Genomic DNA, 12,777 nt, shown 5'->3' with positions numbered 1-12,777 from the left:
TTGCTGCTTCAGTCTATGCCATGTATTTGATTAGGTAAAATCAGGGTTTAAATAGCTAGAAATTTCCCCCATCGTACTGCAACCAAAACCAAATTATTTCTTTTGGCACCTAAACACTAACATCAATTTCATAATCTTCATTTTGGTTTCTAAGACATAACCTTCTCTTGTAGTTAGAGGCTTAAAAGATATCATGGACTCTGATCTAACATTTGACTTATGATTTGCAGTAGTGAAATCTATCTTTGGAATATCACCAGAGTATACCTTCTCCTCTTTCAGACCACAGCTGATATAAAATGCTACTGCTGTCAGTCTTACTACACCCAGATGGAAGAACTGCACTACATACAAAGGTCCAACTCCTTCAAACTTGTTTTCAATGAGTTTAGTAGCTTGTACTCTTCTTAACCAAAGAAATCCTTAGACCAGAGCTCTTCCCTTGATTTGTTTGCCTAATATGCTTCCAAGTTCCAGTAAAGTTAGTCTGAGGATTTATTTACACAGCAAATTACTGCATGACAAGCCAGGATGTGAATCTACAGCACACTAGCTTGCTGCACAGTAACATCAGTGTGGACACGGCTACACTGCAACCGGAATGCAGCTTGGCATGCTCTACTCTAGGATTTTCATTGCACTGTATCAGTGTCCACATGGGATGCTACCGCGAGAAAAGCTGGTGTGCTGTAGATTGGCACGCTGGCTTGCCACATAGTGACTTGCCATGCAGACAAGCCCTGATACTGATTTAACTTGCAAATAATATGGAATCAAACCCACTCTTCATGAATGTCTCTGGTTTGCATGACTGAGCAACAGGCCACCACTGCACTGCACCACTGAAGTTTTCTGGACAGTTGCACAGATGCTTTCTTACCTCTGTCAGCTCGTTGAGTGTGTCCTCCAATACTTTCACTGTGAGAACAAAGGCTCTTTGTGCAAGAACCTGGCGATCTGCATCCCGTAAGTACTTCCTATGCCACAATGAGAAAGGAAATTAAGCACCAAAAAGTTCTAGGGTTTTAAAAACAAGAACTAATAAATATAAACTTTCTAAAAAAAATAACATCTGTTTAGAACAGATGTTGCAGGAAAAAAGCCAGCAAAAATTTACACTTCTACACCAAACTGCTTCAAACTTCCCCCATATCCCTCCCAAGTTTGAGAGGCACTTTGTGGAGAATGGTATTTGTATTGGCAAGACACTGATACTATTATCTATCAGTGTGAAAAATGTGGGAAATGGTGCACAAATTTTCCCAAACAATTCTTCAATACCCGTCAAATTCTGGCCTACACAATCTTCGTTAGTCAAAATCTAGATCTCTCCTGAGCAGAGGATGTCAATTATGCAGAATTAGGTTGAATTGCGAGGTGGCTTTTGTAACATGGATAAATGTCCATTTGAGGCTAAGGGAGGATCAGCAGATTATTTTCACTTGAGTTTCAAGTTGCCTTTGAATCCAGATTTCTAGAGTTAAAAAGTTAGTGAATTAACGCATACAATTCTTAATTATTATTTTACATTAAATCCTATTTACATTAAGTGCCACAGAAAAGTGATGTGAATTGGGTGGAACCTACTTAAACTACTTATTTAACCCACCCCAATGAAACACTGTAGCCTCACTGAGTTGCAATTCCTAATTGTGTATTTCACTTTAAAAGAAAGTTTTCAGAGAAAACGTTCTCAGCAACCAGCTTCACCCATCCAGTGTGATGAAAAACAACATTTCAGCCTCAAAGTTGACTATTTATAACCAGAACTGGCTACAAATACAGGAACTACATTTAGTCAGAAATGCACCAACTGTAATGTGTTTTACCTAATCAAACCATTTTCGGTTTTGTTTTTCAAATGAATGATTACTGAATTGATGACAATTATCTGATTTATTACAATGGACAGTTTATTTGAATTAGGTTAAAGTCATAAAGAAAAACCTCCTTTAGTAAAACTAAAAATATCAAATATAATTGGCACATAGTGGTTTGAGCATTGGCCTGCTAAACCCAGAGTTGTGAGTTCAATCCTTGAGGGGGCCACTTAGGGACCTGAGGCAAAAATTGGTCCTGCTAGTGAAGGCAGGGGGCTGGACTCGATGACCTTTCAAGGTCCCTTCCAGTTCTAGGAGATTGGTATATCTCCAATTATTACCTTTTTTTAATTACCCCAATATTTTCACTTACAGGCTCCTCACATGGCTATAGCTTACTCTGGTTGGCACAAGCGGACCATATTTTAGACACGTTAAGAATACTCTAAACTTCAGTAAATGATTATGCTGCATTCTGAACACAGCCATGGACCGGCCTGGTATAAATTTAAAGCCTTCTGTCCTCCAATACTTTTGATATGCTAAAAATTAACATATTTTTGGCTGCAACTTTGCTGAACATGTGATCACATATACATGAATGTACTGCACCATATGCAAACTCACAAGCTCTCACACACTGAAAAACATACACAGTGAGCTGTGTAATGTTTCCAGCCACTACAGCCTGTTACCATGCATCTTAATTTGAATTTCTTAAAAACTGCATCCTGTACATATTTCCTTCTCAGTAACCAACTGGAATTTTACTGTGTTTTTAATTTACCCTGCAATATTTAAATTCTGGCTTTTCTGCCTCTATATGCAGCCGGCATTAAAATGGCATTCTTTCAAATAAAATTAATGTAATTAAAATTAGATCACTCCTGTATTAGATTAACTCCTACATTGTGGCAGCTGCCAAGAGCCAGTTAGGGGCTAGTCGGTCACTTAGGAATTGCAGGGGCACAGGAGTGTCTGAGCCTCAACTCCTGAACATGCCTCCTGTGCCAGAGGGGGAGGAAAGGGGCGGTATATGCTACTATGGTGCCTCTAGGACACCTATGGTTCTTCTCTCATAAGAGGACTCCTCAGGTCAGGTAAGCCAGCTCAATGGCTGCTTTGTGCTGGAGGAGTGTAAAGCAGCTCTAGTAGGGATAAGAATCTGATCCCAGGAGTCATAGGTCTCAGTACCATTTTTAAGCATAGTCAAACTGCCTCAGAACTATATTAATTCACTCTCTTGAAATATGTTCTTCCTTCAACAGAAATGTAATTTATGGTGTTATAGATCGGGGTTTTATTTTTATTTTTTAAATCAGTTAAGGATTTTTCCAAAGAAACAGAAAAATGAGGGGGGGGGTTGGACCGGGGAGGGGAAGGGGAGGAAGAATATTCAAAATGGAAAGAAAAGGTTTGGTAAGTGAAGACTAAACTTATGGCCTCACTTTCCCTGATCAGGTGTCCTCTGCAGCATGGACGAGACTTTCAGCAGGGTATTGTAATCCTTGAGCTGAGACAGCACATTCAGCAGCAAGACAATGGAACGGTTCATATGAGATGCAAAGCTGCCCGGGCGGTCAATTTCATCCACGGGGATTCGCCAGATTCCCTGCAAAGAAATCAAGAGAAGAAATCTCTAAAGATGGATCTGTAATAAAAGACAGAACAGAAAACTAAAAATATGGACCAGGTTCCTCTGCATTCTGTGGATACTGTTTCAGCATGAGACGGGGTACAATGATAAACTAATGCAATGGTTCTGTATATAAGGAAATTTGGATAAGGAACAGAGTCTTACAGAATCCACAGTACGCACCTTAGATATATTTGCCAATCAATTCCTGAAAAAGGCAAGAGAGGGTTAAATATTATGAGGGTTTTTTCTCAACCTTGCCTAAATTCAAAGGTTTTAGTGTTTTGGTGTTACAGAAACCAAATTTCATTAGCAAACAAGACAAGCTAGCCTATCCTTGAATGCATGAAATTTTTTTTTCCTGAACTAATTCAGAGACTCACAACTGTCAGGCAGCTATTGTAGAAGTGTATCTTCAAATAGACTGTTAGCATAAAGGCTTCACCTGCTTTGTGGTTGGTGGTTGCCAAGCATTAGCCATGGAGCAACCAACCTTTGGTCTGGTACCAATATTGTGATTCCTTACAATTCAATTTCCCCACTGGCAAATTTTAAACACACTTGTGCTCACATCCTGAACTCTTAACTAAATCTCAAGAGCCAAAGGAATCTTTAGAAAGACACTGGTGTCAAATGGACAGTTATAATTAAATTATGACTAGTCAGCATGGATTTTGCAATGCTTAACAAATCTGAGGGGACTTCCTTCCCCATATTAATAAGATGTATTTAAGATGGATGTTAAATCAGATTTTAAAAATTATGTTCAAACTATATCCATACATCAGTAGTGGTGGCAGAGATCACTGACTGTCTGGACTGGGGCCATCTGAATAACAAATACTACTGTTGCTATGCCAATACCAACTCTCCCACTATTTCCCTTGTTCAATGACAGAAATTCTCGAGGGGTACATCTGCAGAATGGAATCCTCATCTTGACCATGCCATTTAATAAAGTTGTAGGAAGAATCTCATTGATTTGAGAATACCTGCTAAAGAGTTGAACCCTGCTTTTCAAACTTGTCCAGAGAGCAAGTCATACAAATATTTAATCTTTCATTTTTGTTTAAAGGTCTTGTTTTGCAAATTTTAGGTGTACTCTAAATGTGAGCAAAGTTCTTTAGAATTTATTACAAGGTGGAAGTGAAGAAACTGATTACAGCAAAGAACATATGACAGCTGAACATCAAAAACAGCTATGTAAAAAGCCTGTCCACAGTAGGTCTGCCTCCTACTCCTTTTTGGTGAATTTGCAGTTCCACCCCATATAATTTATTTAAACATTTGTAAACCTCTTATACTCCCCACTATTTGAGGGCCATGTTTTCAAAAGAGAAGCACTGACTTGAGCTATGCATAATGCACAGAGGTTGTCCTGCAGACTTTTCCTTCTCTTGCTTTCCACAGTGCTCTTTTTTCCAGCCATCCTTTTTTATATCAACACTTCCCCATTCTTCCTTCTGCTTCTTCCAACTTTATCAGCAAACTTCATCCCTTTATTACAGTTTACTTATTTCAGGTAAACAGAATAGTAACTACAATTGTTCTGAGATGGACCTTTGTGGCATTATTGTCACTTCCCTCCACCCCAGAGGTGGGGAAACTTTTTGGCCCAAGGGCCACATCTGGGAATGGAAATTGTATGGCAGGCCATGAATGCTCACGAAATTGGGGGTTGGGGTGCGGGAGGGGGTGAGGGCTCTGGCTGGGGGAGCAGGCTCTGGGGTGGGGCCAGAAATGAGGAGTTCAGGATGTGGGAGGGGGGCTCTGGGATGGGACAGGGGGTTGGAGTGCGGGGTGTGTGTGAGGGCTCTGGGATGGGGCTGGGAATGAGGGGTTGGGGGTGCAGGAGGGTACTCCAGGCTGGGACGGAGGGGTTCGGAGGGTGGGGGGGCGAGGAATCAGGACTGGGGCAGGGGGTTGGGGCGTGGGAGGCGGTCAGGGTTGCAGGCTCCAGGCGATGCTTACCTCAAGCAGCTCCCGGAAAACAGCAGCATGGTCCCACCCTCCGGCTCCTACATGGAGGCGTGGACCCCACTTCCCGGTGGGAGCGTGAGGGACAGATTAAAACGTCTGGAGGGCCAGATGTGGCCCCCGAGCCACAGTTTGCCCACCCCTGCTCCACTCCCAACTGTTACTTTTCACAAGCATCCTCTATGTTTTGATAAAACTGTGCTATCAAGCAGCTCACTATCTAACACTTATTGACCTTGTAGATTAAAAGTGAAATATTGCATTGAAAGCTTTCTGAATACACAAAATAAGTCTGTAGAGAGAAAGGTCTCTTGGCTGTAAATATTTTTAAAATATTAAAGTCCTGTGACTATGCTTCTTGGCTTCACCTGGATGCACCAATTCTAAAGAGGATACACAAAGCAGCAAAGTTATCATTAAACTGGTTCCCACCAAATCCTCAAAAGTTAGTTGACCTCAACGATGGCAACACACAAGTAGATAAAAACAGTCTTCCCAGCTGATGCAGCCCTACAAGTCAATTTATTGTTCATTTATAAATTAATCATACACAACTCTCTATCTCATCTTTCACTTGCATTATGTAGCTCACTCAGAGCAAACTTTAGGACACGACACCAGAAATCAGTAGACAATGCTTTCCCCCAGCTTCTTCCCATCTGCCCAGTAAACATTTTAACTACTTTCCCCCACACACTGGGTATCAGCTGGAAAGTTAGAGAATGACCATTCTACAGGTCTCCAAGGACTCTTTGTTTGAAAACTAAAGTGTGTGGCAGTATTACCACTCAGTAAACTATTTTACAACATGTTATGATATCAAATCATCTAACCAAAATCACTATCAGGGAAATAACTTTCAGGCAGCATTAACCGCTTGTGGAGAAAGGCTCACCTTCACACACTTCAAGCCTCTAGAATGCTCAAGTTCAACTGAGCACAGTTTACAATGTTTCATTTCTACAGTTATGGTATTACCATATTTTGGTACTGAACAAGAAAAAAATATTAATGTACTGTGTACAGTCCTACATACATACATACAGACAGAAGATGTTAATGTGCTGAAGAAAATAATCCAGGTGCCATACTTACCTTTAAACTCATCTTCTTTCAATGCTCTAGAATTACAGGGTGAAGAAAGAAATTTAAAGGGAAGATTCCTCATCAGCTCTTGCACTGACTTTTCATCATTGTCTTGCAATGAACTATACAGCTTTATACAAGTGCACTTAATTAACTATGACTACTCCCCTATGCTATCTACTCATCTTGTCTTCAGACCCAATTGTAAAGCATAAAAGAATTTGTCGTTAAGAACCAACTACCTTGCTTGCTTTCCTTCAACTGTACTTTTGCATTGTGATGTGAAAAAACACCAGATGTTTAAGCAGTCAACCAGAATCCTACCAGGGCCTCCAGCTGAAGCCGAATCCTCCTCAATCTCACAATCTGAGTTGAGTTAAAGATACATTCTCATCCAGAGTACTCCCAGAAGAATCCCACACATATACATAAAGAAGGATCTAGCCAAGTCTTCACTGGCTGTCATCTATCTCCAGGGAAAATGTATTTCTGAATTCAGAACACAAGAACTGCAATAAAAAAATCGGCTACTTTTAAAAGCCTATTTCTCAGCACTCAAGGAAGCTGGAACTCTTAACCAGAACAAAACACACCATATAAATGCACTTGCTGGAGCTGCCATGGAACCAACTGGGGAGCAGACAGGAAAAAGTTACTCAGTCTGACTGACATACCATTAAGTTTTCACATTATTTGAAAGGTACATTTTTTTTTTACCAAACATGACCTTTAATGTACTCGGACTTAACAGTGCAGACATTTTAGACCCAGCACAGATTGACAACATTTGCAGTCCTCTTCAGGGTTTCTATTACTTATAATCACTATCCAGGTCACTTGGCAGAGGTTCTCCCACCCGATCAGTCACTGAATGGAATTTATGTTCAAAACACCACTCTGTTGCACAGCTTCTGTGTGCTGGCCACCATTCTTTCAGCCTTACGGCTCTCCTCCCTTCTGTTACAGCCAACAGAGCTGTTTACATGAACCAAGAGAAGGAGTGAGAAGCTTTAAAAAGCTTCAAATGCCTCCAGGGTCCCAGAACTCCAAACCTCCATAAACAAACACTCTGCTACCTCCTAACAAATTTTATAATTCTGTTTTGCATTGTTAATAAAAATCTGCAGTTAAGTGAAAATCTGAGGACAACATAAAATAAACTAAATTTTACATCAAAATAAATACCACAAAGAGTACTGTATTGATTGCATTGTTCATTTTCACATTTATTTCAGGCTGCTGCAGAATTTCCATTTGCTGCAGAATTCAGCACTGAAGCAAGGGGGAGGATGTTGCTGCAGTATTCAGTTCCAGCTTAATGCAGGGTACATGAAGGCTTGTAGACAGGATTCAGAAAGTATCCATTGTGCCCATCTCAGCCATTCTGAAAACAGATAGGCAGGGAGTGCTAACTGCTCCATGCTGCTTACCTTAGCATTTTTTGAGAGAAGGGATTCCCCAAGGATTAGGAATCTCTCTTTGGGGAGAAAAAGCAGACTGTCCTCAACAAAATGAGGCTTCTGTGGCTTTCTACTGACACTATACAAAATCACTAACAGATTAAGTATTTGAGAATTCTGGGCACAGAGCGACCTTCTCAGTATGCAAGTTACTGGATTAGCTATAGGATTTCTGTTCTTGGCAACAGTTCTTAAACGAAAGGAGTGACCCCATGTCACACTCAAGAAGTTCCTATCCAGTTGTGATAAGCAATCCCCTGAAACAATTACACTGTAACTATAACAGAGTCAGGGCCTTTAAGTTTCATTAGGGTTCTCTCTCCTGCTTCCTCCATGAACCTCTCAAGAGCGCAAATCACTCCAAAAGGGGGCAGAGACAGGGTCATAACCCTTTCCTTGCACTGGCCCACAGAGGAGATCATACACATCAGGTAGGAAGGAAACATACTGGACTCCTGAGTCAAACAGACGATTTTCTTAAAGTACTGATGATATAAACTAAGACACAATAAAACTATTAACTAAACAAAGCAACCGGAGAGCCCAAACTCACCTAAAATGGAAACAGCTAAAACAGATAATGACAAGCTGTTTGGTGCTGACATCGGAAATTGAAAATCTGTTCCATTTCAGCATGAGATTACAGAGTATAGGAAAAGTAGAAAGGATGCTCTTTCTTCACACATCTGTCCTTTTCTAGCAAGGGACAATATTCCTTCTGAATATCAACCCCTGGTCCTGCAGATTTCTATGGGTGAGCAAGGAAACTTGTTCTTCACATTTCCATCTCTCATACCATCTTAACTGGCATCCTCTATCCAGAAGTTACTTCTAGTATTTTCAGAAAGTGCTCAGTTGAGAAGGAGCAGGAAAGAAAAAGAAATCACATTCAAAGCTTTTAAGAGAGCTAATAAAACTTACAGCAGCATCCAGAGGGAAATGCATACATATTTCCTCAGACAAGGTGGATGAGGTAATATCTTTTACCGAACCACCTTCTGTTGGTGAGAGAGACAAGATCTCAACCTTGCACTGAGTTCTTTTTTAGGTCTACATATTTTCTGGTATTCATTTCCCTCTCTCATTTTTGTTTTACACTATTTGTTTACAGCCACCTGTTTCACTAAGCACTTCTCTTATCCTCAACTAGAAGGCTGTGTTCCCCATCTGGAACTCTTGAGGATGCCTGAGATTAATCTCCAGGCAAGTGGAAATTTTGTGAAGACCCAGAGTGCACAAAAGAGAGGCAATCTCCCACCTCACCCACAATTTTAAGAACATACAGACACAACATTGGGGGCAAAAGAACAGACTAATATTAGTCAACCTGCAAAATAGCCTTGCCAATGAAAGCATACAGTCCATGGACTAATCAAAAGTCCATAACAATACAGCAAACCAACTCTAGGTGGAGAGAAGCTATTGACTAATACTGCAGCAATCCACATCTACACTGTTCTTCATTACACAGCAGCTTAAAGTCTGGAACTGAACTCTCTTAACCAAAAGGAGTGGCCTCTAGCTGCATTAAAGATGCTCCTGTCCACTTATGAAAAGTGTGGGTCATCTCTGTGGATGTTCATATCCTAAAGCTACTTTTAAAAATCTACTTCTAGCATGAAGTTTCCACAACCCACCCCCCAATTCCTTCCCCATGGTATCATTTCCTAGTAAGACCTTTCCACATGATCTAGATCAAGACAAGACCTTGGATTCAGGGGCTGGAGAGTAAAGGAGTCAGGCTTGAGCTCTGTGGATTAAATGACTGGCTGTATTTTCCCTTCTATAGTTCAACCCACTTCCTTCAGCCAACAAAGTGCAATATAGGATAATAAATAGAAGTAGCCTTAATCCTTGTTAATAGGCATTGCACCATATAGTGTTGGTCTTGAAGACATCAGTGAGCTTGCTCCAAGAGCGATAAATTCCTGCTGGCTTGGAGAGTGGAGTCTTCAAGTTCTGAATCTCTGGTCCACCTAATCTTTCTTGATAAAGTAACATTTCTCTCTAATCCTTTCTTCTAGTTGCATTGTCTCCTGCAGCAAGCTTTTCTTAGTCATCTTTCCTTTTAGGTCTTTTATATTTTGCATATCTACTGTTTCTCTTTTGATCCTCCTCTTCCATTTGCCCCGATTCCTTTTCATCTATTTTGCAAACCAGATCCACTTTCTGTAACATGGAAATAGAGGTGGGTGCAGCAAAGGCAGAGAAAAAGCTGAAACAATTCTAGTGTGTATATTACAAAAATATTATATGAATTTTTACACCCCAACCCTCCAGTTTTGTTTTTTTTTAAATAAGGATTCTCCTGTTTCCTCTGGGTAATGATTCAGAGAAGGCTTGCCAACCCCTCTAGAATGTTTTAGAAAATTTCTTCCAATTTGCCATTTATCTTCCTGATATGGAAGAGCAAGAGAACATCAAAAGTGCCATGATACAAAAGATGGCATTTGGTTAGCCTGTGGGAGGGGACACAGCTAACTGCCCCTCTTCCTCGTATTTTCTTTTTAAGAACTCTCAGAACTGGACTACCATTCCATATCCTACCTCAGATCACAAGCAGTACATCCATAATCTACATGTGTAAATACCGCTACTCTTGTACTTTTACTCACAGCATTTGGAAGACTTACATGTAGAAGGTCAGGATTATGCATAGCCCAGTAGCATTAATTCTGAAGAAGAGCTGCCAGACTAAAATGGTGGTGTGAAAAAAATGCTCAGCCTGTCTCCACATCAAAGTGTCAGTGAGAAGGAAGTAGTAAGGGAAGATGACAGAGAACCTACACTTTGAGCTCTTCTGTTCCAAACAATAGCAATTTTTTAACTTGAGTTTTAAATTTAGTATTTTCACTTCTTAGAATTAACATACTTTTACAAAGCTGAACACACTGTTACTGTTTATAGGGAGTTAGATTGGTTTTTACCACATGAAAAGCACACCCAAACTATCTATTCAGAGAGAGAGAGAGAGAGAGAGAGAGAGAGATCAGACAGTGGGGGGCAAAAGGGTAAGAAAATATGAACAGTCATTTCCTCCTGAATAAGCAATTATCTAAAACCAGAAATGCCTCATTAAGATGATGACTTAAGGGTTCAGGCAAAATTAGTGAAACAGAAACTGAGGTCTGATAGCCTTTGTGAATGTTGGCTTTGGTCATTTGCCAGTTGAGATCTTGGGGGGTTTTGCTCACAGAAGCAGGAGGCTGGAGTTTTTACTCAAAATGTTCCAACATTAGTTCAATTTCACAAGGATCTCAGCAGAAATACTAAAATATACTCTTTTAATGGAAATGCACTAGATCAACAAGAGATGGGGACAATGCAGACATTATGCTCAGTGGCTTCTGTGGAAGAAAGATCAGGGAAAGGAGGAACGGGAAAAATAATTCACCTTGTGCTGTAACTTCAAGTGCTGTCCCTGTGGGAGCTTCACTTTAGGTCTATATCTGCTCCTGTGCTTTTGGTCAGAAATTTTTGGTAGCAGTGTACCTTTTGCCAGTGCATGAGTCCTACAGATCCTCATGCCCCATACAAAGGCTATATAGGGCTGCAGAGATGGACCGTCCTCAGTTCGTTCTCTACCGCAAAGCCCACAGAGGTGGCTCCAAAGCAGATTGGAGGAGAGCGGGTAGAGGAACACCCGAGGGACACATCTTGAAGAACTTCAGTTACTGCACAAAGTGAGTAATCTCTCCTTCTTTGAGCAGCGTCCCTGTGGGTGCGCCACTTTAGGTGAGTCTCTAGCAGTACCTCTTTTAAAGAGGTGGCAGCTTCAGAACAGAGTCCATCGCTGAAGAAAGAACTGCGTTGCCTACTGCAGCTTCTAATCTTGCTGCATGAATTAAGTCACAGTGGGAGGAAACTGTGGGCACCGAGGACCATATTGCAGCCCTATAGTTTTCAGCAACTGGAACATCTTTGAGTAGGGCAACAGATGTAGAATGTGACCTAGCAGAGTGCGCAGTCACTTTTGGGGAGGTGGAACCTCAGGGAACCCATAACAGGCAATAATGCATCCAGAGATCCCGTTAGAAAGCCTCTGAGTGGAGACAGGCATTCCCTTAGACCTATCTGCAGTGGAAACAAAGAGTTTAGGGGCTCTTCTTGAGAGGACTCGTCCTGTCCAAGTAAACAGCTAACAGGCGCTTAACATCTAGAGTAGAGGTTCTCAACCAGGGGTCCAGGGCCCCCTGGGGAACTGTGAGCAGTTTCAGGGGTCCTCCAAAATAAACCAGAGAGAAAGGCCAGTATTAGACTCACTGGGATCCAAGGCAGAAAGCCAAAGCCTGAGCCCCGACAACGTGGGGCTTAAGCCAAAACATGAGCAACTTAGTTTCATGGGGCCCTCTGTGGCTTGGGGCCCTGGGCAATTGCCCTGCTTGCTCCCTCCCAAGATTGAGGAAAGAGACAACTGGATAGAAGAAAGATGGCACTGGTTACACAAAATGTTGTATTTTCTCCATTTTTGAAGGTAAGTATGCCTAGTAGAATCCTTTCTACTATTTAACAGTATCTTTCGTACTTCTGATGAACATGTGGCCTCTCATCCAAGAACCATTGCTGAATCAGGCTTCTAGTTACAGGACATTCAGATTCAGATGACGCCTCTGATCTGCATCCTGAGAACAATCAAGGTTTGATCAGGAGCTGCCATGGATGGCGAGAGGTGAGTTAGATGGGGTAAGGAAACCAAACTTGTCTTGGCCAAGTTGGTGCAATCAAAATGACTTTGGCTTGGTTCTGTCTGATCTTGATAAGGAACTTTAAGAGCAATGGAGTTGGAGAATATGCATAA

The 12,777-nt window shown here is 41.2% G+C and overlaps 1 protein-coding gene across 3 annotated transcripts in view; it reads right to left on the bottom strand.

The window, feature by feature from the left end:
• CABIN1 (calcineurin binding protein 1) overlaps window positions 1-12,777 on the bottom strand; it is a 223,059-nt gene that overhangs the window by 50,920 nt on the left and 159,362 nt on the right. For all 3 annotated transcript variants that reach the window (XM_044990035.1, XM_044990037.1, XM_044990036.1), the window contains exons 30-31: window positions 3,269-3,432; window positions 881-977 (exon numbers count right to left, since the gene is read on the bottom strand). In XM_044990035.1, coding sequence (XP_044845970.1) covers window positions 881-977; window positions 3,269-3,432 — 261 coding nt within the window. The remainder of the gene's footprint in view (window positions 1-880; window positions 978-3,268; window positions 3,433-12,777) is intronic.

The sequence above is a fragment of the Mauremys mutica genome, chromosome 16 (assembly GCF_020497125.1).
Source record: "Mauremys mutica isolate MM-2020 ecotype Southern chromosome 16, ASM2049712v1, whole genome shotgun sequence".
NCBI lineage: Eukaryota > Metazoa > Chordata > Testudines > Geoemydidae > Mauremys > Mauremys mutica.
The sequence above is the reverse complement of the archived record's forward strand: the minus strand, read 5'-3'. Positions and strand labels throughout refer to the sequence as shown.